Raw genomic sequence first — 27911 nt, 5'->3', positions numbered from 1 at the left:
AAAATACATTTGGAGAGAAGAACGGAGGTTAGAAAGAACCATGCTCTTGGCACAAGCTGGTCATAATGCTGGCAAGATTTCAGAAAAGGGGGGCAGTTTGGTAATGAAACTTTTTTTTTTTTTAAGATGTTGGTTTTGTACTGTACTCTTGCTCTACTTCATAAACTCAGGAGCAGACTCGTGCTGTGGCTGTCAGAAATCCCTTATAATTTATGAAAGAGGCCAGTGCTACGTGGAAAATCAGCAGTCCACAATTGTCTTCCCTAATCTCAGTGACAGAAGCAGTAGTAACAGGAGTGCTGTGCCACATTGAACATACACTACTGCCACTGTTCTTCCCCAGCTTTCCACCCCTCACTTATCCTAATTCATTGAACATATGAAAGAGAGAGTTCTTCTTCCTCTGGCAGCACACCTAAGACAAAATAAAAAGCCACCAGCAGTCTCAGTCCGTAGGAGACGCCTTTATTCTGGCGTTTGGGGTATGTCCTCAGAGCTCAGCCCCACCACGCTCCGTGTTACTGATGGGTGGAGCCGTTACACTTGGGCTGCGACTTTTTGGGGTTTATTTTACCACATAACACAGTCGCTTTCGAGCGGCTACCTGCCGAGCCTGTTGGGTTTGACGAAAGGGGCAGGCCGGCTCCTCCAGGGGGGCCGGCGCGTGTGAGGGAGTAGAAGACATGAGGGGGCTCGCCGGGGGCAGGCGGGCCGCCCCCCGCTGCTGCCGGGGCAGGGACGGGGCGGGTGGGCACCGCAGGGGCTCTCCTGGGAGCCGGGAGCGCTCCTCCTGCCCCTGTCCTGCCCGGGTCCCGCCGCCAGCTGCGAGGCAGGAGCCCCGCGGGCACCGGCAGCGCCGGGAGCCGTCCGGCAGCGCTGGGCGTGCGGGAGGCGGGCTGGGGGGCGGCGGCCGGCGTTTATAGGGAGCGAGGGGAGGCGGTGTCTGCAGGAGCGGAGCCGGGAAGGGAAGGGAAGGGAAGGGAGGAGAAGGGAGGAGGAGGAGAAGAAAAGGGAGGAGGCGGTTCCCGCTCCCGCCGTGCGAGCGCGGCCGGCTCGGGGCTGTGCGGGGCTGGCGGCGGGGTGGCCATGGCCTCCATGGCGGCGGCGATCGCCGCCTCCCGCACGGCGGTGATGAACGGCAACCGGCCGCTGGACGAGCGGGAGCGCAAGCGCTTCAGCTACTTCTCCTCGCTGAGCCCCATGGCGCGCAAGATCATGGCGGAGAAGGAGCGGATCCGCGAGCGCTACGGGCCCGAGTGGGAGCGGCTGCCGCCCCGCCAGCAGGACGAGATCATCGACAAGTGCCTGGTGGAGCCGCACGTCCAGGCCCGCTACGCCGCGCACCGCGGCGCCGCCCGCCCGCCGCCGCCGCCCGCCTCCTACCCCAGCCTCCGCCTCAACACGGGCCAGAAGCTGGTGCGCTTCGGCGACGAGGTACCCGCGGGCGGCGGCCGGGGGGCCCGCGCCGTGCCCGCGCCCGCGCCCGCCCCCGCTGGGCGCGGCCGCCTGAGGGGGCTCCGCCATGGCGGGGCCGTGAGGGGCCGGGGCGGCGAGCCCCGCTGAGGAGGGCAGGGCGGGCGCCCCTCGTGTCCTCGGTGGCCGAGGGACGGGTTTCGGGGGGCTCCCGGTGAGGGGCGGGAGCGGTATTGTTCGCCCGCTGCGTGTGCCCAAGGGCGGGGTGCGGTGGTCGCTGTACGCGGGGGGGTTTGGTTAAAGGCAGCCCGCCGAAGTTTGTCCGAGATAAGCAGGAGCGATCCCGGAGTGGATTTTATTTAAAAAAAAAAAGGCTTAGAGAGGAGGTCGGTGGCAGCGCCTTCCCGAAGTTGTCCGGCCGGCGAAGGCTGGGCTGGCTCTGGACGTGATCCCCTGCAGGGAATGTTTACCCTGAGTTAAATCTCTTCCTTTTTGCGCCTAATTTTAGATGCGGTTAAAAATACAACGCTGAAAACATTCCAGCTCTTGGTATTTTTGACACCTTAGAAAATGTAGCCTTTTCCATGTTACGTGCCAGGAAAAACAAGGGTGTGGAAAGATAGATGACAAAAAGTATGGATTTTGAAGTTCCTGAGAGCTACCTGTTTAATGGCAAAGTGTGGCAGATGCTCCAGGAGAGCACAGGTATGAGGGTACCTGGTCTGGAACAGCTGGTCCCCGTACGGAGTGTGCTCCCGTGGAGAAGGACTAATAATTATCTGAGAAGACCTAACGGTGCTCTTCACATCCTGTATCCCTCTTACTCCTTGCATGAGATTTCCTTTGTTTTGTTTTGCTTTGTTTTTAAATCTTGGTATGATTACAGAGCCAATATCTCCCCTTCTGTTCATTTGATTTCTTAAAGTGACCTATTGTTAATTAACTTAGGTGACTGCTACCAGAACAAGGCAATCTGCTCCTGCACTTGTAATCATCCAATTTAAATTGAGCAGTGCTTCTTTTAGCTACCTCACCGGTATCTTGTGCACTAAGGTTTGTGAGAAGTGTTTGAGGCATCGTGGTTCCTAACTGGCTTTGTGGTAGATGGCTGCTGCCTGTGCCTTGTGTGCTGGGAAGGTAGGACAATGTGCAGCACACACATCGCATCTGGAGCCAGGCAATGTATGCTCATGTTTAGTTTTATATAGTCAGCGATACCAGAAAGTCTGGGTAGATATTTTCTGGTAATAAACCATCACTTCTGGTGAAAGAGTGTAGACAAGGACATGGACAAATTGGCTTGCACAATCAGTCTTTAAAGGAAACCTAAACTTGAAGTTGCTTGTGAAAGGACTTAGGTTAATGACTGTGGAAACTGAATGCGTTCAGCTTTCCCGGTCTCAGGCAGCTCTCCTGTGCTTTCTGCTTTGAATTATGTGGATCCAGAAGGAAAGAAAGCATGTAGTAGGTTGTTGTACTGTACCATATGGAAATAATCATTTCCTGCTCAACAAAAGTACAACTAGAGAGTCCATCTGAAATTTGGCAAGTCGTTTTCTTTTTCCTCTTCCCCCAGAATATCACTATGATGCAAATAATGTTGTCCTTAGCGTTTTTGTAACCATTAACTAAAGAAATCGCGGCTCATCAAAATACTTGATGCAAAGCGTTTAATTTTGGAAGCATCTGCCTCAACTGACTTCCTCCTTGACTTCCAAGCTGAAGTTAATATAAATTGCTTTTCTGAAGAAAGAGATTCCACTTGTTTTGGCATCCTCCATTTCCATTTTAGTTCTTCCAATAGCACTATTGAGCCTTGGAGCTTTTCCTGGCTCCTCATCTGATAGCTTCCTCTCCCCCAGCTCCCCTTCTGGCATCCAACCTGATTTTTGGACATTTGCCCTGGCTCAGTAATTGCTCCTCCGCGTCCTACTGTTACAGAGCCACCGCGGCCAGTGCCTTGCTGTTACAGGTCAACTTTCCAGGCTTGCAAACGCTTTGCCTATGGAGCTCTGTTACCGTGCTGCCTCCTGAGCTGACAGCTTACCGAGCCGTGCTGCTGCCGTCTGTAAGTTGTAGCTGCTGCACGTACCACGGTCACCTAGCACTTGCTCGGAGGGCAGTTAGGTTGGTCCTGGCTCCTGTCCCTGTCTCTTGGTGTACGGTATCCTGAGGTAAGGAAGCAGAGAGTAGCCTGCATACCCCAAAACCACTGATCAATATTGCAGCCCTTACAGCGTGAGTGTGCTGGTCCAACGATGTCCTTGTTGACACCCGCTCCACCAGTGTCACATTTGGCCACAGAAGCATTGCTCATCTTCCCTGGTAACTACTGTTGAAATCTGTAGAGATCTACCTGTGCTTGCTTAAGCATGAAATATTAATCTTCTTCTTGTGTTCTTTGGAGGACTTGGGAGAAAGCAAAGCAAGGATGAATGCTGAAAATACTGATTTACCCAGCCAGAACTCAGCATTTCCTTGCCACTTTAATGCACATGGCTACTTTGATAAGCTGGTACAGAGGATATATTTAGTGGTATATATTATATTTCTGGACGGTTCGTTCCCTCCTTCTCCTCCCACCTCTTCCCATAGATCTTTTCTAACACCAAACTGATTTCCTGAACTTCTAGTGCAGGACTGCAAGCTCTCAAAATGTAAGCGTTCTTACATTTCCAAAACATCTTTCAGTACATTGCCGGCGTGGGAAGGCTGTGACAGAAAATAGATGCACGGTGGCAGGCAGGACCACAGCATCCTGTAGTGTTGATCCAGTTGTGTCGTAGCGCCAGAGTGCTGTGGCACCATGTATCGCTGCTGGCAAATGCCTGGAACTGCCTGAGTCCCACAGCTCCTTCCCTTTCGTTACCTCACCCTCACTGCAGCATTGCCAGACCCCAACATAATACCTGAAGATGTGTGTGCACTGTGAATCTCATGTGCTGCTTTTTAATGTGCCATCCTGCTGTCAAAGAACTGAGCGTACTTTAAAAAGTTACAAAAAGCTCGATGAAAGAAATGGAAGGACAGGAACCGGGCTCCCTGACTCCACTGTTTCACCACCACAGTTTGCCTGGGTGGCACCCAGCATGGTTGACGTCTACCTACGTGCTCCACACTGTCATGGTGATGATGCACCTAACTACAAACAGCAGCCACTGACGTGTCCACCGTCAGCTTCGCGATGTCAAGTAAGACTTGCAAGTTGAAACAGGCCCCAGAGAACACCAGCGTCATATCCGTGATGGGGTCACAGACCTTGCTGTTTTCCAACACCTGCTCTTAGCAAAAAGCACCTCTTGCCTCTCGGGTTCTGTTTTTCTAGAGTCATGTGCTCTAGGTCAAGCATATATTTTCGTCTCTTCCAGGCTAACAGGGTCATTTACACCCCCATGAAAGATTTTTTGTCCTGTTTGCTAAAGGTTAAGTGACTTGTTATCTGCATGTGGGCACAACAGAAAACTGTCACTTCACCATCATTGCCTGTGTCCAGACAGTCTACGTCTTTTGGCCAAGGGCTTTTGGATGCTGCAAGCTTCAAGCAGAGCTTCATCTTCCCTAACAAGGCTCCGAATGCTGGTGTTTCTCCAGCTGGTAGAAAATAGGGTTAACTAAGCAGAGAGAAATCTGGAAGTAGAATTTGGGATTTAATGTAAATGTAATAGAAAGGGGTTATTTTTGAAATACATCACAAATTGTGTTAAGCATCTGACTTGATGATAGTTGATGCCATTGGATCCTCCCCCTTTAGTTTAGTGCAGGACAGTTTAGATATTTAGCTTACGGCAAATTCTGCCATCTCTCCATACTGCCCCTGTTTATCCACAAGTGTGACGTGCACGTAGATTCAAGGCCTGATTATTTTTATCTTTAATTATTTTTTTAAGGCATATTGGACTAATGATAACTAAACTTTTTGTTGAAGAAAATGCCATAGGTACTGAGCAATTCAAAGAATTGGAGTAACGATAACTAAACTTTTTGTTGAAGAAAATGCCATGTGATTTAGAAAATGTTAAATAGTTTATACGGAGAATAGACAGGTAAGAGAGTTTTGTTCGTTTCATCCCATCTTTTAATAGGGGAGCTTGACTTACCTACCTGAAGGTGGGTGCTGTGTTCGTGTTGCTTAGCCTTAAGAAGTTTGACACCAAGCCAAAGGATCAACCCTTTTATCTCCTACTTAAAAATGCCTTAAAGCAGCAAGTACTGAACATAGCAATAGCTTTAATGTAATGTCTGTTATAGATTTGTGCTTTTTTTTTTTAAATAAAAAACGCAGTGCAATTTTTGAGTGCAGTTAAACCACAAGAACCAGCAAGTCCTGTTCCGATAATGCTTCTGAGATGCATTTGCCAGCACAGGAACGCATTTCATGGTAGTTCTGGGATGGCATGGTCATTGTCAGCTGCTCTGAGCAATGCTTGTGTCAGACAGCCTGGCATCTTTCTCCCAGTGTCTTCCATTTCGAAATTCTCACGCTGTTTGGCAACACAGTGCCTACACGTAGCCAGCATAGTATATGAATCTTTTTAATATATTCTGCAGCTGGTTGTTGAAGTCAAGCGTATGACCAGATTTTTGCCTCTCTTTCTCTCTACCCCCCCCCCCCCTTTTTTTTTTTAAGCTATGAAATATGTTGCATGAGGCCCTCTTTCTTACAAATGGGTTCTTTAACACTGGTGAACAAAAGTTTATTTATTTGGCTTCTTTCTGGAAGAGAGCTTTGTGTGCTGAAAACAAAAGCTGATCAGATATGGATCACGTCTAATCCGTGCTGATGCTAAATAGCCTCAAAGCTATATTTTTATTTTTTTTTTGGAAAACATCTCACTCCATTTACTTTTGTGAATATTAAAATTGTGTATGTTTTTGCTCCCATTTTCTTCAAGCATGAGAGAACTTGTTTATTGCACAGAAAGCAAAATTCTTTCTCAGATTTAGTTGGTGATCAGACATCAGGCACATCAGACAGGAAGCGGCAGAACTGCGCTGTTCTCCTGCTGCTCACTTGGTCCGCTGCGTGTCCTCTGAGGCACAAGAGGTGGAGGCCACAGACTTCCTTCCCTTCTGTGACAGTGGACAGAACATGGTAACTGTCTATTTAATCCTACCTTCAAGGACACTTCAGGTAATGACAGACGTCAACTCCTTGAAGCTTCGAATCATGTGTTATGAAATAGACTGCCAGATCCAGTGGAAGACCTCTTCAATAAGGGCAAAGCTTTTCAGATTTACTGGCTGCGAAGTGCAAGCGTGCTGGGAAGTGAAGCCTGAAATACAATGAACCCTATGTGGAAGAAAGAAAATCTGTGCTTTTCTTTCAGGGACCTCCTCCAGCCTAACAAGTGTCTACTACTTACATCTTTAGAAATTACCCAGCGAAGTCTTAGGTCTTGTCTCTGATAAGAACCTTTAAACAACCAGTACCAAAATACCGTTAGCTCATTTTGGGAGTGTTTTGTCTACCTAAGCTGGAGATAGAAGTTTTGTGCCCACAAGTTCAGTGGTTGTTGAAGACAACAATTTCTAGTAAGTGGAAAGCTGACTCGCTCCGTTCTGTAGGGAGTTGTCTGTCCTGGTGTATGGCAATGTCGTACGTTCACTCATTCTTCCCTATGCTGCTTTCCTGTCCCTCTTCAGGCAGCGTTTTGTCAGCAGCAGCACCAGCATCTTCTCTGAGTTGAGGATGTGCAGAGAACGTTGGGTGAAGAGGCATCTCCTCCCAGCGCTGTCTATACTTGTCCCAAATACAGGAAAAGAAAGAACTGGCCATCTTGGATCCAGGACGACATGGCCATGGGATCCAGGACAACATGGCCGTGCCTTGCTGCCAGCTTTAGGACTGGTTTGTGGCTGCTTTGCATGTTGCGGAAATGGACCTGTATCACAGTCCTTTACAAGGGCTGTTTGGGCTTAATGTGCTCTCCTCGTTACCAACACAAGTTTTCCTTTTGTTGTTTTCCACTGGAAATGTCTGACAGTTAATAGTAGCTCATTTAAACCACCCATACGTGTGCAGCTGGCTGACCTATAATCTGTCCCAGTTTATTATTGGGATCAGTCTCATACTAAGTTTTTTATCCCCTGCTCTCCAGTTCCTCATGAACTGTGAGCCTTCTGACAAGAAGACGAAGCTTCCTTTAAACTCCTGAGGTAAAATACACTGACAACTCTGTTAACATCTGGAGCTCTGAGGCTCCGTGACAGCATGTGGGAATTTGTTGGACTTCATTTGTATCCTCTAGCGCTGTGGTTGAAGGCCAGAACTAATTTGTCCAGACCCCACGTGGACACAGGGGTTATAGTCCTACCTCCAGTGCGTTGGACTTAATCCAGCAGCTGGGCTCACTGAATGCTCTTTCCAACACGTGCTCCCCCTTGGGCTGTGATTCCTGTCGTGCATCCTTCAGAAATGGGGTTACAACTCTGCCAGTTTCAGATGTGAAAGATCCAGTTCTAAAATGGTTTTGAAATAATTTGTCAGCTCACCTGCTGCAAGGCATCCCCCCTAAGTGCTATGGCATTCCCATGTGGTCGGCAGCACTGCACAAGGCAAATACTGATAGAACAGACAATAAAAACAGACTTTTACTCACTTTGTTTCCCTTAAACAGTAATAAATAAGAGTATCCGCTTCCTAGAATGAGAGAACCTAGTGTTACGCTTGTGTTTGTGGCAATTAATTTCCTGTGTCAAACTTCCTTCTTGGTCAGAATGGTTGGTCCAGCAGAGCCCAGGCTTTCCCCTTCAGGTGGTCTCTGATCAGCCCGGTTCTTTGGATTTCAAAAGTATTTTCATCCAGCCTCACCCTAGATGCTAAGATCTTGGCCAGTAAAGAAGTAGGCCGGTGAATCTTGCTTTTATATCCTCACAAAAGAGTGAGGGATTATTGTCATATACCACAAACACTTTGCTGCTAGAAACCCTGTGTTTCACAAGTGAGAAAGAATTGGAGATTGCCGTGTTTTCATGTTTAGATGGGGGATTCCTGAGCAGTGGTTAGCTTAAAACACAGTCAAGTTCTATTTAGAAGGGTGAAACGAGCTTTCCAGGCCTTGTCCTGTCCTCTCCTTCCTTATGCATGGTTACTCCAGGCCTTTTTACATCCATCCAGCCATCCACCCAGCCATCCTTCTGACTCCTGTTCCTCCCCTGTGGCGGCAAAGCAGCGTTATACGTAGTGTGGAGGGTGCATCTCGTTACCTTGGCCAGCACGAGCATCCAATGTACAAATAAGTCTCAGCCATGACTAGAACTAAAAGTGCAACCATTTTATTGCAAGTTGTGAAAAAATGTGCACGATGTGTGCTTATTTATTTATTTATGTTTCACCCCTTCTTTCTTGATGTGGGTTGCGTGTCTTTCTGGAGGGCATGCTATGTGTGAAGAGATTACCTGAATTTCTCGAATTGGGATTATTTTCGTAATAACACCTTCTTGAATTTTATTCCATTACTCATTCCGGCCTTAGTAATAAAGCTGAAATACAGTAATGATCAAAACCAGCAGAGTTCACTCGGAGCTCTTAATGAATTCCCAACCACTCTCTTGCAGCATTACACGTGACCAGAGTCTCCGTTAGTCATGAAACCTCACAGTACTTTCCCAGGATGGCACTTCTTGGATTCAGATTGGGATTTTACTCTTGCTTGAACAGCACCAAATACTTTGAACCGACTGTTCTTAAAGTGCATAAAGCTGTATCTTGTCAGGGCCGGACCCAGCTGTGGCTTGGAGGGATGGACGTGCAGCTGTTTTGCTGCCACGAGGCTGCCTGCTTGCACACTCGCTCTTCCATCTGTGGAGCGGGGGAATTGGGACTTCATTTCCCTAAGGCCCCCGCTCCTCTCCTTAATCCTGTCCCTGTGTGTTGCTAGTAGCCACCGAGGAGAATGTACAGTAGAAAATTGGAGATATAATACATTTTAAAGCGATTTATAGAGAAATCATTTCCAGAAGTTTAGACCATGTTAAATCTTCATATACTTGGGTTAAATTGTGAGGTTAAATTGGAATACTAATTGGTAGTCCTTCCCTCAGAGAACTTGCTTTCAGTCGGTCTTAAAATGTAATCAGTGACATGTAGAAGCAGCGCTCTCACTTTTTAGCTAGTTCTGTGGTGGCGATTATGCTTCCAGCAGCGCAACATAACGTTATCTGTGTGATTCTCTGAGCAGGTAAAGCTGTTCTGATTTTTACATTCTTGAATTTTATTTCAGGACATAACTTGGCAAGATGAACACTCGGCTCCGTTCTCCTGGGAAACGAAGGTGAATATGCAGCACTTTTATCTTTAATGTTGGTTTGTCATTTGATGCTGGTCCTTCTGCTTTTGTAATGTCTTCATTTCGATACTTGATAGGCCAATGTCGCCTCGATTCTATGAGAGCTGTGTAAAGTGACCGTACTCAAATGGAACAGGGCTGGTGTACTTTGATTTACAGTAACAAAAACACAAAATGTACTTTCTATACTAATGTTCTGACTTCAAGTGCAGGTGTAGAACTGATTCATTCCAAATTATTTGATTTTTTTTTTCACAGCGAACTTTCAAAACAATTTTCCATGTTTAGTGAGGACAGAAAATTTAATCTTGAAAACATGCATCAGTTATTGTGTAAGCATAACCGCATTTCAGTTTAGAAGGCAGGAATTAAAGTAGTTAGGGAATGAGGTGAGAAAGGTACATATATCTAGTAACTTCATTAGAAGTTCATTTTTTGTTTTCTTGTAGACTATCTTACGCTTCATCTTTTTGTTACGTAGTAGAATGTAGTAAAACTTGTTAACCTGGGGCTGTGCTGAAAGCATTGCGTTCTTTCCAAAAGGCAGCTCCTTCAAAAATAATGTGTTTTTTTCTGTGGTGGTTTTATATATATATATAAATATATAAAAATATATATATATATAAAATATATATACAATATATACACACACACACATATATATATATTTTTTACTTTACTCTGCCCCTGATATTTTGTTAAAGCATTATTTACAATGGGATTCTCATAACGCTGAAGTAGAGCCAGATTTCCCCATGTTTGTGAACTTGCAGTGTGAGGAAACACACACAGTTGTACCATGTTTCTAGTGGGAAAGCACAGCTCACTGCCTTTCTCAGCTGGGTGTGGTGGCCATGTTAATTTAATCACACATTTCAGACTTTTTGTTTTCTGGATCTGTCTGCCAGAGAAAGCTGCTTTTCCCCCACTTTCCTTTTTTTGCCCTTGAAATATGTAGTTATCATGTATGAGCTTACGTATATAATCTTAGGCTAATGCAGGGTAATTACCTGGAAATGCCAGTGAACACTAAATTAATCCAGTTGACCCAGGTTGTCAGCCTTCCTGCTCAAGGTCACTGCCTCTGGCTAGCACCCCATCTGCGCTCTGCAGATGTGGATTACCCTGTAACTTGCTGTGGCTCCTGGATTCCTGCAGCCGACACTGCTACAGTTCAAGAGAAACCATCGCCAGTCTTCAGGGGCCTTAAAACTGTGTTATAAGCTGGGTCAGGAGGGTTTCTGGCGGTGGGAGCCAGCTAGCTCAGTCAAGGCCTCCTGTCTTTTCAAGACTCTTAGAAGAAGCAGCCGCAGGCTTTTAGGAAAATACTAGAGGGGCTTGTAATGTGTGTGAGCTTGGGTGAATCAGTCAAGAATAGTGAGAAGAGCGTGGAACTCATTGACAATAAGGAGAAATAAATCATATGCTGGAGACAGTTACGGTGTCTCTCCTGTACTTTTTGATGCAAACCCCAAAACTCAGTCTTGGGAACATGGCAGGTGTAATCATATTTCCAGGCTCTGTCTTGATACGATTTGATAACATCTGAATACTTGCACTGGAGATGGTGCTGCCTGTAACACGCTGCCCAGTGATCCATGGTGAGCTGTACCTGTGGTCAGATGGGTTTTCTCTTTAGCTGGCAGTTGTCTTTTCAATGCTTGTATGTTTAGTGAAGCTTTTTTGAGCCCAACCTGTGGCTTTTCCCTTGCTGCTTAAGACTATTTCTACTGTCCTCCTGGTGTCTCAGAGTAAAGGATGATGCTCCAGTTTCTTGCCTTTCTGTAACAAATGGAGGATCGCAGAATGACATGCAAACCCTCGTGTGACTGCTGAAGAAAAATGAGGTGGGGGGAGGTTGCTTTAGGAATAATTATTTGTCTCAGCTAATCGAGATGTGCTTCTGGCTTTCCCCTTCCCTCCTTGCTGACCGGAGATAAAAGCTGTGCTTCGGCTGCAGGGTGAGAAGCTGAACGACCTTTTCCTTGAGCAAAGCTCCAGAGAATCCATTTTGTCCTGCCTCATGGTGTGTGGGTTGGTTGCTTTGTGTGGGTTCCTCCTTTTGTTTTCTTCCCAGTGCCTTGTCATGCTGTGGCAGTCTTTCAGCCCAACCCTTCAGCTGCTGCGTCTCCTGCTTCTAAAGGCTGGTGTCTTGCTTCATGCTTACTCTTTGATCTCTTCCCTAACCAGTACTTCAGCAGGAGAATACTGAAACGCAATTTCTCCATGGGGTAGTGCCTGAGTAGAAAATATTCTTGCCGTCAGTCCAGCATGGGGAAACAGCAAAAAAGCCTGAGTGAGCCTGAATAAGGTTGCTATGTTGTGATGCGTGTTCAGAGTCTTGTGAGCCAGATCTCCCACTGTTATTAGGCTATCAGGCTCTTCCCATTTCATTAGCTCTACCTCAGCACGGGCTGTTCTCTCTATAATATTGTTTTCCCTGATCTCCTGCTCATGAAGAGTTGTTTTGTTTTGTTTTGTCCACATTATTGCCTGTGATGATGGAATGCCTTCATTCTCTTGCAGCTTTGTACGAATGTGCTTTGGGTTACCTACGGAAGGGAATGTGACATTTAATGTCTACTTTTGCAGAGAAGGAGAAAATAGAGATTTAAATCAGTAAAGCCGATAGGCTTGATTTTTATTTTTAACGCTGAGACTGTACGAAAAATATAAAGTAGCGAAATCAGTAGTTGCCTGTAGGACAACTATTTTAGGACAGCTGAGAGGGTAGTGAGAACAGTAGGGAAGAGGGGAAGGTATGTTTTCTGCATTTTGGAGCTGCTCTCAGCTGTTGCAGTGATGACAATGCTGCTTCCAGCTGATTAGGCATGGACACATTTTTCTTACAGTAGCTACTGCTGCGAATTCCCTAATTTCATGGCTGTTCCACTTACCATGAGAACAGTGTACTAAATTGCTTTGATTTTGGACAGAATGCAGTTGGAGGACTCGATAACCTCTCTTCTGTCAAAAGTAAATTTTCTGTGCTCTCATTTTAAACACAAATGTGAGGTAAGGGTTAAGTTGTTCATGTCAAATATGCGTATGAGTGTCTCTAGGATTTTAAGCTGTTTGAAGTCATTTGTTCAAATAAGTTCTTGTCTTACCTCTTTGCTTTGTTTGCAGGTTAAAAAATAGAAACAATAAATTTTTGAGCTAGCTGTTAGGCAGCATTTGAAGGATCTCATATTTTTCATGGAAAACTGTAGCACTTCTCAAAAGGAAAATCACTTAAAAAGCAACATGTTCTCATGGCACTGCAAATAAAGTGACATTTTAAAGCTAGGGACAGAGTTGGACAGAGTGATTTGGTTCATGGGTGGAGCCCTCATGAATATAACACATCATGAAATGTGGGTTACATTTTTTTAACTGAAGCCAGGTTTGTGAATGTTTTTTTAAAGCCAGGTTTGTGAATTTAGGTCATTCTATTTATGGCTTCAGGTTTAAGTGAGATGAAAGCTGACATTCTGGCTGAGTTTAGGCTTTGAGGTTTCTTGGTCTGTTTGATGTAAAAATTCAGTGAAACTCGGCACGGACCTCAAGATACAAATGGAAAACAAGAATCGTGCCTGGTTTTGGAAATAAAATTTGTGAAACTTTTCCTGAACTCAGAACTTTCTGTGTTGTTTGCTGTTGTTGTTGTTTTTTAGTTAATTTAGTAGTGGGCAGAAAATATAATTTCAGTCTGCTGCCTCAGCTAACACATTGAATACAGAGAGCAGCATGGGAATAAGTTGGAATCTATTTCTAATTCATGCTGTTAACTAAAATAGGTTTCATTCCAGATATTTAAAACAGACACACTCTCATCGAAAAAAATTGTTGGTCTTGCTACAGCTAGAGTAGATGTAGAGGTAGCTTTAGAGAGTCCTTGCTGTAGTTGTGGGGTTTTTGTTTGTTTGTTTTGTTTTCATTTATGTGTGTGTGTGTTTGTTTGTTTGTTTAAAAAACTCCTGACTTTTCCTCCTTCAGCTCTCTTCTACTTACAACAGCCCCTCAGATGTTAGTTGAAAAGAAAAGCCTTCAAGGTGTGATACTTAAAAAAAGGACAGAAAGAAAATGTATCAAGCTTCAATCCCCTCGAGTAATCTGTTTGCTGTCTCAGTGTCTGAATTCACCTTTTTATGTCTCAATGGAAGTGATCTAATTCCAGCAATGATTTAGAAAGAAAATAAAAAAGTACTACTTATTATAAAATACATGGTATTATACAAATTGTGTTTCCTATATCTAAGGGCTAAAACTAAAAGGCAGTCTTCAATATCCTGACTTACACAAGTCCTGGCTGTTATTTTTTATTATTTATTTAAATAGGAAGAAAGTAGCAGAAAATATTTTTTCCCTCCTTATTTAGTAGCCTGATGTTAGATTCATTTTTCAACCTATAATTTGGTGCAGTTATTTTTATCGAGTTGGCATAAACGGCAATACTTTCTTGGAAGGTATGAAAAGTGATGCCTGAGATTTGGGGTTTTTGCTTCCCCTTTTTTATCTGGACTACAGATATTAAAAAAAAAACAACACAGCGCTGCAAGACTACTGTTGAGTTTCAATTCTTGAGCAAAAGAAAAAAATAAACTGTGATAATAGTAGCTGTGTTCAAAGTTTATTTTAATCTGCATGGCCAGTTGTTCTTGGCTAAGGATTCAGTCACCTGCATCAACCTTTGGACAGCTGTTTTTGAGTGTAAAACCGTGCACATACCAGGTACTGATACTCTTGAGTTTGCTCAGGCTCACCAGTAAGAGCAACAAACTTGTGTCCAGATCATGAAATTTCCCCTGAAGCTAAGTGCTGCGCGTCTTCCACATTATCTCTTGGTATGGACTAAAATTACTTAGATTGCTTTTGTTCTATTTTTGCCCTTGCCATTAGTCTCTGCTGACCTAAGGATTTCTTTCTGAAAAGCTCCTGAAAACACCCACTGTGTGCACAGGAAACAAAGCAAAAACTGCAACTGCTTTGTGTCCATGTTTATTCTGGTTTTGTCCATTCAGCAAACCAAAGTCATCTTCTAAAGTCATCTTTTTATCTTTGCTTTCTTACCTCTGCATATATCAGGCTGTGCTTAAAACAAGTTGCTTTTGACAGCATTTCTGCAGTCTTTGTCTCAACGATTGAGATTTTTCAGGCTGCCAAGCAAAACTATTTGTTTTGGCTTTGTTTGCGTGTCTGTTTAGTAAAATACTACACATTCCTGATGAGTGAATAAGTTGCTTAAAAACAAAAATAAGAGCTCCTGGGTTCTTTGTGGTCATCTTGTTTATAATATAGACTTAGGAATGAGACGTGATTCTATACAGTGTTATTAAATCATTAGGTTCCTGAAGTGTGTGGTTCGTCCCTTTCAGACTACATTGTTTCCCAGGAGCATATACAGATGGTTTTATGATCTGGTGGGTCATCCCTCCCTCCTGAGGGATACTGAAGTTAGGTCTCAATGTTTTTAATCCAATAAATAAAATTGATAGATGCCTTTCCATGGTCTTTAGAAGGAAAGATGGATACACAGATTCCTAAAAACTACAGTTTTGAATATTGCTTCTCCTTAATCTATTGGACAGAGAGATGATCCAAGACCTAAGCATCCTTTACTTTAACCCTTTCCTTGCAGGTGTTTGGGACCAGAGGGGTAAGATTTAAAACACAAAAACACTAACAACAGACTTCTAAGTTTACTCTGCCTCAAAATACTACTTTGTGTGTTTGTGTCTGCTCTCTCGCTCTCTCTCTCTCTCTCTCTCTGTCTCATGCATTGAGAATTACTTGCTCTTGCAGGCAATATTGAAAATACTACTGTTGTTAATAGCTTTTTTTTTGAACGTGATAACACATAGAAATTGCAGTTGGGACTGTACTAACCTGTCTATAAACTACTGAGATACTTTTGGAGCTGAACAATTTCTAGAAATATAATTTGGACAAATGGTAGGAAAGGAAGTGTTTTTATTTTATTCCTTAGTTGGGAAATTAAAGTCCAAAAATCGCAGCTTATTCAAGATCATACAAAGCCTATGAAAGAAATTGAAAACCAATCTCTGGAATTTCAAATTGTGCCTAAATGTCAATTTTCTTTTGATTATCTAATCTTATCAAAATGTTCTGGGTTTGTTTCCCCAGAAAGACTGTTGGTAGACCGCCACAAGTGCAGTTCTGCTGCTAAATGCTCAACCGCCCAGCCTCAGCTCACCGCAGCGCCATCAGCCTCATGAGAGCAAACGCACAGCACAGCTCTCTTTGGAATAGCTGCTGCCGTGAGTCTGGCTGGGGCAAGAAGAAACATGCACCAAGATGTTCCTCTGACTGACAAACTTAAAGAAAAAGGAAATTATTTGGGGGGAGTAACAGTCGCCTCCTTCCCTCTCCTGCTTGAGCCATCAGTTGCCAATTTACGATCTGATTTAAGAAACTGAGAGGAAAACACCAGCTAAACTCACGTTTCTAGGGTCTAGCTACCTGTTAGAATACACAGTAGTACTCATGGTTTAGGTTTCTGTATTGAGTGTTTCTCAGATGAGTCTTCTCTATCTCTGTGTGAAATTTTCTGCTGCTCTGTTTCTTTTCCTTTTTTTTAGTGTTTTATTACCAATTTTGTGACTTGAAAGATATTACGTATTAGTCATTTTCTTTCATCACCAGCATTTCTCAGGGGTTCAGACATATTAAATAAATTTAAAAGTCAAATAGAAACATAATATGTTTCAAGGAAAATAGAAAACTTGTGACTGACCCACAGAAGCTCCTGGGAAGCAGAAGGATATGTCTGACCTCACAGGGCGGCTTGCACAGACTGCTGAGGCCCTGTGCTTTCGGAGCATATCAGTGTGGTTTTTTCTTGTTCACCTTCTTTGGTTGGGTAAAGAAAACTCTTGGAGAAGTATTTTCAATCAGATTATTCCATGTGAAGTGTCATGCTATGAACTATTTGATTTCCAAAGCACGCTGTGACACAAATATGCGATCTTAAACATCATGTGGGCCTTTCTTGTGAAGCTGCAAGGTATGGTCACCCGTAGCTGTGCACTGAACATGGTATTAGAGACTGACCAAGAAGGGTGAGGTTAGCTCTTTTTTATTTCAAATGTAGATAAAGTAGATTTAGTTTAAATTAGACAGAACATCTACACAGAAAACCGATTTAATGAATATTCAAAAACTTCCTTCACCACTTGAAAGATGAAAATTTCCAAGAATTGAGAGCAAAATTACAAAAGCTGTGTCCAAACCGAGAAGCAGATATTTTTCTTTCTTAAACCAAGATTCTGTTTTTTGTTAGATTTAATCTCACACTTCAGCTACTCAAGCTGTGGTCTTATTTTGGTACATTATTCCCCAGAATCAGTTTTGGGTTGGGATGACTGCTTCATCCACAGTCCTGTGAAAATACAAAAATAGCATAACTTCATTCTTCTGCAAGGCCTTCCTTCTAAAAGACAAAAGCATATCTTCTCCCAGACACACATCGACGAGTGGGTTGGAAAGGGTAAAGCTGCCCGAAGCTCTGCTGTGGTGCCACGCTCTCCTCTTCACCAGAAGCAGCCCGCTGCTTCCAAACCAGAGCTCTCAGCTGACATTTGGGCCCTTGCGAGAGAAAATACAACATGACCACAGGAAGTGGCTTTTGCACCGCAACATAAGAATTTTCCAGGAGACCTGACGTTATTTGTGTATCCTGCTACTGTGGAAGGGCAAAACCATCTTGGTGGTTTTGCTTTTTTTCTTATTTTTGATCTAACAGGCCCCCGCTTGCCTTCCGTCAGTGTTTTGTCCAGATTTTGGTTCCAACACCAATCAAGTAGATGTGGGGCTGGGGTGGCCCCTCTCTGCTCTTGGCACTGACCCCCTCTCTCTTGAGCTGAGGAAGGAAGGAACCATTTTACTGAAACTGCTGCTGTGATGGCCCTCAGCTAGTGCCATCTCTAGTGTAAGCCTTGGGACAGGCTATGCAGAAGAAGGAAAAGGCTACTGCTGAAGGACAGAAAGTAGCACTGTTTTAAGTACGTTGTCATGTAGGAATTAAGTCTTCCAAGGTGCAGTAAAAACAACCCCAAAAAAATACGTTTTTCTTTTGTTATTGGGTAAACGCAGGTCCGCTTTATATTGTGCTGTGGGTTTTCGTTTGTTTTGTTTTGAGCTTGGATTTTATCAGCTGTGAGTCTTTAATGCATCTTAATTTCAGGGTGGTAAATCTCAATTCAATAGTATTGCCAAGTGACCTCAGGGAAATGAATCCCTATAATTTAATATAGGGAATGGCAGTCACTGTGAATAATCTTCAGCATCATTGCACTCATAGGTGGTTTAACACAGAATTTATCTCCTGTTCTTAACTTTAAGTCATGACTTTGGGTTTGAAAAGAAAACTAAAAAATAAAGCATTGTGGTTTCCCTCTCTGTTTTCTGAGGGTGGAGCAGGGAGTTGAGCTCTTTGGTAAGGACTCTCACGTATTCTTGCACTCACCTGATTCCAGTCGAGCTGTAATTGCTCACAGCGTGTTTATGTTCTGCCTCATTTGATGACACAGTATGTTCCTAATGGAAGCATGCAACCTGGTGCTTCCTTGCCTATAACCTTGGAAAAATACCCAAGGTATCTAATTCTTTAGAAACTTCAGAAGTGAAGTCATGATTCATGTATGCGTAGCTAGCTGCTGACAGTTCAAAACAAATTTGGTTTATAAATAATCAGTTGCAGGGTTAACATTTGCTCTTTGATGAGAAGTTTCTGAATACTAAATACTAGGTGTGCAAGTCCTAGATCTAGAGTCCATCTGAACTTAACATGTACAATAACAGAGGTCTCAAACACTTCTAGTAAAAATGATAACCAGTTTGGACTTGTTTTAAATTTAGGTCTGCAGATGCTATTGCAATTTTATTCAGGAAAGGCCGGGAAAGAGAGAGAATTGGGAAAACTTTACAGATTTGTAATGAACTTTGAAATTATCAATAGCTAACAGCAAAATCTAGTATTTGAAATGTCCTCTAGGCTTTTTGAAGACTAGTCAAGCCCATAATGACAACAGTGTAGCTCTAACTGTAAATGCAATTTTTTTTGCATTGTTTGTTCCTTTTTCCAAACAAGATACTAGGCATGACATTGTTCTTTTCTGGTGCTTGCTGTGGTGCACTATTCCTACATACAGGAACACTTGCGTGTTCCTCAGGGTGAAATAAGGCTTAACTTTTATTAGCCTAAAGTGTCCAAATGACGATCAAGAGTACTGATGTGGCAGTAAGCAAAATGAACGTTTTGTGGTACTGCGGACTTTTAGGTGGCTCTTGCAAGCTCTGTTTCATGCCTTAACTATGGTCACTTGCTTCCCTGACCCTGTATAACTTCTCAGAAATGAGTACAGCCATCCTCATTGCGAGTTAAAGCGAAACAGCTCTGGAGTAAGTGTTGAACTGGACCTGCTGGAGGTGTTTCTCTTACTTCAGAGATGTACTTCTGGCATTAGAATTGTAAAAGCTGCTTGTTACACATACCCGTTGCATCTAATGCTTTATCTTGGAAGTAGATGGAGTTGTAACATGTTGCCAACCGTATTGAAGACCTTACTGGAAGACGGCCTTTTCAACTGCTCTGTAAAGCACATGTGTTTTCGCTTAATCTTCTCATGTAAAACATCTGTAGCTTTCAAGATGCATCCACATCTATTCTAATGTTTTAGAGCCATGCAAGCTATGCGCTTCTATCTTGGGTGGCACTGAGTAACGCAAACATGATTGTTTTCTCTCTGCCTGACTCCTCTACAGCAGGTCCAGGACTCCTACATTTGCTTGCATTTCAGTCTTCTGTTAGTTATTATAACGTAGCTAGAAAGATGGACATTTATGGAGAAAATGAGTTAGCTTTGCTGTGCGGGAGTTGCCTGGCTGTTGGTAGAGGTGTTATCTGTATGCATCAAGATCAGAAGTTCAAAACTGTCGTTATGAAGGGCTTTGAAATACTCTTTTTTCTTTCCTTTAACCTTGAACAGAGTCAGATGGAGTTCAGCGTTGCATCTCTGTCCATACAAGAACAAGGTGGTGCCCAGCTGCAAAACGAACAGAGGCAGCCACTTAAAGCAGCACCTGGTGTCCAAGTCCCTAAACCTTCTCAGGCTGCTAAGACCCCTGGCTCTGATGGGTTGATAGCACCCAGAAAGGATGAGGAGTCTTCTTTCTGGAAGATAAATGCAGAGCGCTCAAAGTTTGAAGGAGACAAGTCTGAGTTCCAGTCCCTGACGCCCAGCCAGATCAAGTCGATGGAGAAAGGAGAGAAACCCCTTCCCTCTTTTTGCAGGCAGGAGTCTGCTCCAAAGGAGATGGCGAAAGCCGAGAAGCCCAGCGTAACTAAACCAGAGAAGTCCGTGACCCCCAGTCTACCTTCTGTATCTCTCGAATGGGAGAAACCTCGACCCTCTCAACTCCCTGCTAGTTCTCTAGATGATTTCTTTCTTCCTGACCCACCGCAGTACCTGGCATCTTCTAGGACAAACAAGGAAGATAACGATGGTACTATACTTTCAGATCCACAAATGCCTGGACAGGTAAGGACTGCTGTATCCACGATCCTTAAATTGAAAAACAAATATAACACATCAAAATGCAATAAGGTCATTCTGGAAGATCAGGAATTCCATAAAGCATTAAGCCATAACTAAGCTTGATGGCTTTTTATCCTGCAACTTTAGGGAAGTCTATATAACCAACATGTTAACTGCTATTGTTTGTTTCAATCAAGTGTTTTTTAATGGAGTAAAATTCATAGGATGAGGGCATCATTTGGATATAATAACAGAAACACTGACATGGCATCCGTTGGCTGACTGACAGCAAGCTACCTAACAGTTTAGGGTAAAGAACTTACTATATCAAATAAAAAAAAATAAAAAACTATTTTTTCTTGAAACAGCAGAACACTTATTGGAAAAAGCTCAACTTGAATAGTAGATAAACTAGAATCTAGGCTACTTTCTTGCTACACGCAGCGTAACAGTGAATGGTGAGCTTGTTTCTCAGCTGTTTTAAGCAGTAGCCCGACAGCCACTTCCCAGTGTTTTGTCCCAGGCAGCTGGGCAGCTTTCAAAAGTATTTTCTCTTAAAGTCCAAAATGGAAATGGAATGAGCTCCCAAAATTAGCCTTCTGAATGTGTTTTTCTTTTTCTTGAAGAAAAACAAATAGCTCAACAACAAAAAATATCCTTAAGCAGCTCAATAGACTGTTGGAGCTATTTAAAAAGCAGATGCTGACCTGTGAGAAAAGAAAGGGAACAACAGGATATGACATGGTGAGGGAAAGAAAAGAAAGAGATGTGAAGCCTAAAAACTGAAGCAGAGAAGGAGAGTCGTTCTTGAAACAAAGCCATGCGTTCCTGTTTGGGATCTGTAGCACTGCACTCAGGCATACGCCTGACATATTACTGTACACCTCAAGCATGTCACGTAGCTTTCTCTTACCATATCTTCGCACTGGTGATTGTTTAAATTCCGAACAAGATGATGTAAGGTCAGAAAGATGCAGGCTGAGGTAAATACTTGAAAGCAGAGTGAGTGGCAGCACTTAGGAGAGAACATTACTTAAGCCACTTCAGCACTTGGAGCCCTATGTTTAGTCATTATTTTTTTTCCTGGAGCTAAGGCATTACACTTCTGAAGCTGTTTTGCCACAAATTGTGACTGCAGTAGTTCTTTAATTTTAGATAAAGATTCTGTCATGATTTCCTACAAATTAATGATTTGTACAGCATTAATTCCTCTGTGAATGTTTTCTAGCCAACTGGAATAGTTTGAAAAGCCAGTTTTTCCTCTCCGTGCAGAAACAATCCTCCCATGTCAAAATGTGAGCAGAGTAGCAGAGAAGGATCCGTGAAAGAATTTTCATTTCCTTTCTGGATTCTTTCCCCCAAACAGGGAAGAGATTCCAGAAAGAGGAAATGAAGATAGGTCATAGTCTAGGAAGAGGCTCTAGAGACTCAGACGTGTCCCTTGCGCAGTCTTCCTGAAAGGTGGAATCGCCCTGAATGTCATGGCTGGCAGTGCGGTGCTGCAGGAGCAAGCACGTTCTTGGTAAAATAACTTGTCAACAGGGTTTAAAACATGTAGTTTTCTGGAAGCAGCTGTCTGTCACTGTAACAGACAATCCATTTGAATTAGTAATGCCTACATTCTGTGGTGGTTTTTTTTTTTTCATTCTCTGCAATTCCCACTCTAGTCTGAAAATTGATGTTTATGAGTTTTTCCATGGGGAGAAAATAACATTTTGCCTGCAGACCACTACAAGGATTTTTTTCTTATCTGGAGTTGCCTCTTTGGCCATCGTGAGTGTATCTTCATGTCTAGCATTTTCTGGCATGGGTTCTTAGGCATGCTAGAGCAAGGTGAAGGACTTGAAATAGTGGCAGACAACATTTTAAGCTTTCTTTTGCAGATAAGCAGTCAAGTACTGAGTTTGTAATACCATAATTAACAACCACATCTTATTTCATTTTTTTTTCTCTTGCAGACTAGTACAAGCAATGTTATCTTGAAGACTGGCTTTGATTTTCTAGACAACTGGTAAAAGATGCATCAAAATAGTTCAAACCAATTTTGGGAAGGAGTGGAATATCTTTCTCCTTGTGTGTTAATTTACTAGTATTTGTGTCTTTTTCTAGAAGTAACTTTCAAACTCTTAAATGTTGCCTTTGTATAAACTTTTGTAATACCAGATGCATTTTTTTTTTAAACAGTGATAGATGTGTGGTTTCATTTTGACTTATTTTTTAAAATCTGTCAAATTTTTTTAGTAGCCACTGTATTGAGAAGGTGGGAGAAGTTACCAAATACACGATAAAGAGAAATAAATGAGAGTCTCCACATCCAAGAAGTGGAACCTACAGAAACAGGTTGCTATTTTCAATTGAAACTTTGCTAGCATGGCCTGTAAGTAATAGCATAGCATAGCATATGCAATGGTTCCAAATAAGCAAAGAACTCCATAGTTCAGATAACTAGCAAAAACAGTATGAAAAATACGCATACAGAAGAATTGTATTGATTTCTTTATCTCATTTAGTTTGAAAGTAACTTTTATACCACTTTTCTGAAAATACTTTTCTTTTGAAGAGGGCAAAGGCATTGCCAAAATGATGGATCCAAAGAAGCACTGTGTCTGTACCCTACAAATCTGCTAAATTAACCAGAAGAGTGTTAGAAAAATTACCTGGGAAAATGACGGGTGTTTCTGGTCTTTGGATTAAAGACTTGGGGGTGGAAGGGAAACAAGACAACACCTTATGATTGGGAGAAACTGTCTTCAGGGAACACAAGCCTAATGATTTCACTGCCTCCTTGCTAGAGCGTAACTCTTACCAGTAGTGCTGGATGTACAGCATTGGTAACTGCTGGAGTGTGGATTACCTTTGTGTCAGGAAACCACTATGTTTGTGGGAGGTCATAGCTGTATGAGGCTTCTTTGTTTTTTTAAGCAGCTTATCGTCTCAAGGACTTATCAACTTTGGTGCTTTTTCCTCCTGGTGGGTAGCATTCGACATCTGTGTTACATTTGTTCCCGAGGTGCAAAGAGGCATCTCAAGGTGGCCCTCAGCAGTTGCGCTTTCGAATGATCTTTGTGTGGTGTTTTAAATGTAGAGAACAAGGTTAGCTGTCACGTGAGTCTGTTGTCTCTGAAATGCAGCATGATTTACACACTGACTCTCACTGTGTTTACCTCACCTTGAAGCCTTAACTTCCCCTACGCACAACCAACGGGTGGTCTGCTCCGATGCCAAAGGTCTGACCTTCCCTTTACCTCAGCAATAGTCCCGTAGCATTTGTTTGGGGTAGAAGGCAAAACATGGGGCTCTAACGGCTCTCGCGGGTCCCCGCCAAAGCCGTAAGAAGGTCACCATCTACTAGACCGTAATAGTGCTAGGCTTCTCGTGGGTTAGCGTTTGGCATTTGGTTGGATGCCCGTGGCAGCTCCATGTGCAGAACCGGCTGCTGCAGGGTTCTCTTCTGCCTGCTGTGAGGTTGTTACAAGAAGGGTTGGAAATGTACTGGAAGAGTCCTCGCCTCTAATTGCTGTACCGCCTACTCCGAACAAGCATTGTGTGCTGATAGAGCATTAAAACTTAACTTGGTGATCAAGGAAGATGCTGTATGCTGCCCTCCTACCCCCTAAAAAATAGAAGCCCCAAACCTCCAGTTTTTCTAGTAAGTGTTTTCTTAAAAGTTTTCGTAGCTGAGGGGGCAGATTGCCAGAGTATAAGCCATTGCACAGACTTATTTATAGAATTCTGAAAGCTTCTTTACATCCTTCCTGAGATGTACAAATTCCTGTAATTCGGGATATTGTCTCTGCATTCAGCAGTTCACAAAATACTTTCATTGTTTCTATTGGCCTAGGCTTTACAGCTGGCTTTTTCTTAGCTGCCCTTTTTTTAGGATTTCTTACAAGCATCCAGCATTAATGCAGCTTAGAACAACTTCAGCAAAACCTCCTTAGGTGTTTAATTATTATTGACTTGCACCTTCTTTTCGAAGCTGACAAATGCTAACCCTGGATATTACATTTACCATTGAATCTAATTTTCTATGCATTCAGCTGTTGAAAAGTTTTAAATCCAATGTAAAGATGTGCATTCTAATCTTACTTTGATAGGGGCAGATCTTAAAGCAAAGCCTCCTACTGTTGAGGAGCGTTACATTAAATCTCTGCCAACTACATTGAAGCTTCTTAAAGAAGAACCTGGGCTGTCTGTCTCTTCCATTGGCTAACTCTACCCTAATACACATTGGGACCAGCTGGTAGAACATGCTGCAGAACTTTTTACTTATCCTGGTAGGTTTTTCCTGTGCTTTGACAAGAGTTGATGCTCCTTCTTTCTTTCGTATGTTTTTATTAAACATTCTTACAAAAAAGAAAATTGTACTTGGTCACATTTTATATTAACAATGTTTTAATAAAGTCACTTTAAATAGAACATTCAAGGCTTTTGTACTGCTTTGTGTTTTGTTGCTTACACCCTGCTCTCCTCAGTGCCATTGGAGTTGTTTGGTACAGCTTGAATTTCCCTAAGAGGCAGCCAAGAGCAATCTGGTCTAGAATTTAGAAACTGAGTTTTTCATATCAGAAAAAAAAAAATCTCTACACTGCAGCTGGTTTTCAAACTTCTACGTGAGATTGTTTGGGGAAATATTTTGCTTTATCATTTTATCTGACAGCTGGGGACAGGAGATTTGGGACTTCTGTGAAGACTGTAACTTATTTTAACTTCACTATAATGGACTTTAAACTTAACACACAAACCCAGTATCTTCAGTTAGTCCAAATCAGTATCTGGAGCAATACCGTAGGAGGAATCTGAAAACTATACTTAATGGATATGACCAAAAATAGCATCGACTGTTTCACACAGTTATGCTGTCAGTGGATGGTTACCTACAGGTTTTAAAAGCACGTCACAAAAAGATGCTGGCAGAGGCCACCGGGTAGCCTCACTTTCTGCCTTCTGTCTTACCCTTTGAGAACTTGCTGCGTAAGAGACTCAAACATTTAGCTACAAGGATGGTTCTTTTTCTGCATGCCCACCTCCACTTTTTACAGAAGTGTATTTTGAAAAGCCGCTCAATTTGTTTTATATTTGAGCTAAATTTCTATCAACAACTAAAAAGGCATTTGAAGAAGAATTTGGTTTGGAGACACTGGACAGCCAATTAAGGGGTGGTGTTCCAACTATATTTAGGATCTGGCTTACACATAGCTCACCTCAGCCTTGTTTGAGCTTCATCTTAACTTTTAAAAATCCATTCTAATAAGGGCAAATCCACAGCCTCTGGGGGTTGTCTGGGCAATTGGAGTCAGCAGGTCTCATAACTGAATAAAGACAGTGTAGGAAATGCTGTGGCAGTCTGCCTGAGACCAGTAGGTTGCAGATCAGGTTAGTTACTGGTGACTTCTGCCGTAGTTGCTGAGGGTCGGTGAGGACCCCAATGGCACGCTTGCTTCAAGCAGTGCAGAGCTGGCTTCCAGGTCACCGCTGTGGGTGCTGAAGCGGCACCCAGCAGCAGAGTCCTGTTCACTGCTCAGCAGCAGCATCCCCAGAGGGCTTGCAAGTCACACGCGGGAGATGCAAAACCCAGCTCTGCAGGCGTTGTTCACAGACAGGTCCCTGGACTTCGCTGCCCAAGTTTGCTCATGACCTACTTGTAGCAGTATGTGCTTGTTACTGTGAGGTACAAACCCAGCAGAAGTGAGAGGATCATGACTGCATATCTGAGACAAGCCCAGAATTTGCTGTCCTACATTTATGAATTAGTGCCAGTGAAAGCCTCTACAGAGCAGGTAAGCCTGGCATGCCCGATTTTTTGCAACAGGACTCTTTCTACATTTACAATGAAAATCTGTTATCATCCTGTTTTCACAAGTAGGCTTTACATCTCAGTACTTAATATAACCATGTAGTTCATAGTGAGGATCTGGAACTTTATCTGACCTCCCACCACCAGGGGAGCCTTGGCAGCACCCTCTGGAGTCAGAGTGAGGTGAGAGATGATTACGAGATCTGTTTGCAGCCTGGATCCTGCAGTTCCCTGGCAGCACTGAACAGCATCCAAGGGATCATAGAATCATAGAATATCCCAAGTTGGAAGGGACCCATAAGGACCATCGAGTCCAACTCCTGGAACCGCACAGGTCTACCCAAAATTTTAGACCATGTGACTAAGTGCACAGTCCAATCGCTTCTTAAACTCCCAACAGGTTTGGTGCAGTGACTATGTCCCTGGGGAGCCTGTTCCAGTGTGCGACCACCCTCTCGGTGAAGAACCTCTTCCTGATGTCCAGCCTAAACCTCCCCTGCCTCAGCTTCACACCGTTCCCGTGGGTCCTGTCACTGGTGATTGTGGAGAATAGGTCAGCGCCTGCCTCTCCACTCCCCCTCGCGAGGAAGTTGTAAACTGCGATGAGGTCTCCCCTCAGCCTCCTCTTCTCCAGGCTGAACAGGCCAAGTGACCTCAGCCGCTCCTCGTATGCCTTCCCCTCTAGGCCCTTCACCATCTTCGTCGCCCTCCTCTGGACACTCTCCCAACAGTTTCATGTCCTTTTTGTACTGTGGTGCCCAGAACTGCACACAGTACTCGAGGTGAGGCCGCACCAGCGCAGAGTAGAGCGGGACAATCACTTCCCTTGACCGACTAGCAACGCCGTGCTTGATGCATCCCAGGGTATGGTTGGCCCTCCTGGCTGCCAGGGCACACTGCTGGCTCATATTCAGCTTGCTGTCAACCACAACCCCCAGATCCCTCTCTCTGGGGCTGCTCTCCAGCGTCTCGTCGCCCAGTCTGTGCGTATAGACAGGGTTGCCCCGTCCCAGGTGCAGGACCCGGCACTTGCTTTTGATAAACTTCATGTGGTAGGTGATCGCCCAGCTCTCCAATCTGTCCAGATCTCTCTGCAAGGCCTTTCCACCCTCAGCCGAGTCTACCACTCCTCCAAGTTTGGTGTTGTCGGCAAATTTGCTCAAAACACCTTCTAGTCCTACATCCAAATCATTTATAAAAACATTGAAGAGGACTGGCCCTAAAATGGAGCCTTGAGGGACCCCACTAGTGACCATCCGCCAGCCAGATGTGGCCCCATTTACCACAACCCTTTGAGCCCTGCCCGTCAGCCAATTGCTCTGATGCTGATCTGAGGTCAAATTTATTGTGAGAAGAAAATCTCACAGTTACCTCATCCCTCTCCTTCAGCCCTTTGTCCCCTAAGATCCCCTTCCCAGGGGCATCGGTCCTTCCCATCCTCATACCTTCTGTCCAAGATGAAGACACCAGGGGAGAGGCCACAGTTCATCCTGCTCCTTACCAGCACCCTGAACTTCTTGCCAGGACAAGTGCCCGTGTCCCACGCAATATGGGTACCCACTCTTAGGGCAGCAGGCCGCGGGCCGGCCAGCTACCCATTATCCCTAGGACAGCTTGGCTGAAAGCCTGGCAGCCCTGTCTCTGCTCACCTCCAGCCCAGCACACTGCTTTGAAAGCTTACTGTTTTGCCTTAAGCATCACTCTAGGTTTTACTCCGAATGTCTTCTGGGGGAAAAGATTCCATTAAGCAACTTCTAAATCGCAGCATTTATCAGCTCTGCTGCCTAATGGCTGTGAAACTTGGACCTCATTTTGGAGCAGAGATACAGGGATAAATGCCCTTGGCAGGTCAGTGTTTTACTGGGATGCCAATGA

General features: G+C 43.8%; 1 protein-coding gene across 1 annotated transcript; it reads left to right on the top strand.

Moving 5' to 3' along the window:
* The first annotated feature begins 951 nt into the window (after window positions 1–951).
* LOC308192066 (uncharacterized protein C1orf198 homolog) lies at window positions 952–24665 on the top strand. Its single transcript, XM_080585223.1, has 4 exons — window positions 952–1434; window positions 9636–9686; window positions 19691–20242; window positions 22198–24665. The coding sequence occupies exons 1-4, from the start codon at window positions 1087–1089 to the stop codon at window positions 22252–22254; spliced, it is 1008 nt and encodes a 335-aa protein (XP_080441349.1). The 5' UTR covers window positions 952–1086; the 3' UTR covers window positions 22255–24665.
* The last annotated feature ends 3246 nt before the right edge of the window (window positions 24666–27911 follow it).

This window comes from Anser brachyrhynchus, assembly GCF_964034855.1.
Source record: "Anser brachyrhynchus genome assembly, chromosome: 3".
Lineage (NCBI taxonomy): Eukaryota > Metazoa > Chordata > Aves > Anseriformes > Anatidae > Anser > Anser brachyrhynchus.
This window is presented reverse-complemented; position numbering and strand designations above follow the sequence as displayed.

Bases quoted from the DNA above. Each gene is read 5' to 3' on its own strand.
- LOC308192066 (XM_080585223.1), top strand. From the start codon at position 1,087: ATGGCCTCCATGGCGGCGGCGATCGCCGCCTCCCGCACGGCGGTGATG. The intron at 9,687-19,690 runs GTGAATATGCAG...AACCTTGAACAG, and splicing joins CGTTCTCCTGGGAAACGAAG to AGTCAGATGGAGTTCAGCGT. The intron at 20,243-22,197 runs GTAAGGACTGCT...TTTCTCTTGCAG, and splicing joins ATCCACAAATGCCTGGACAG to ACTAGTACAAGCAATGTTAT.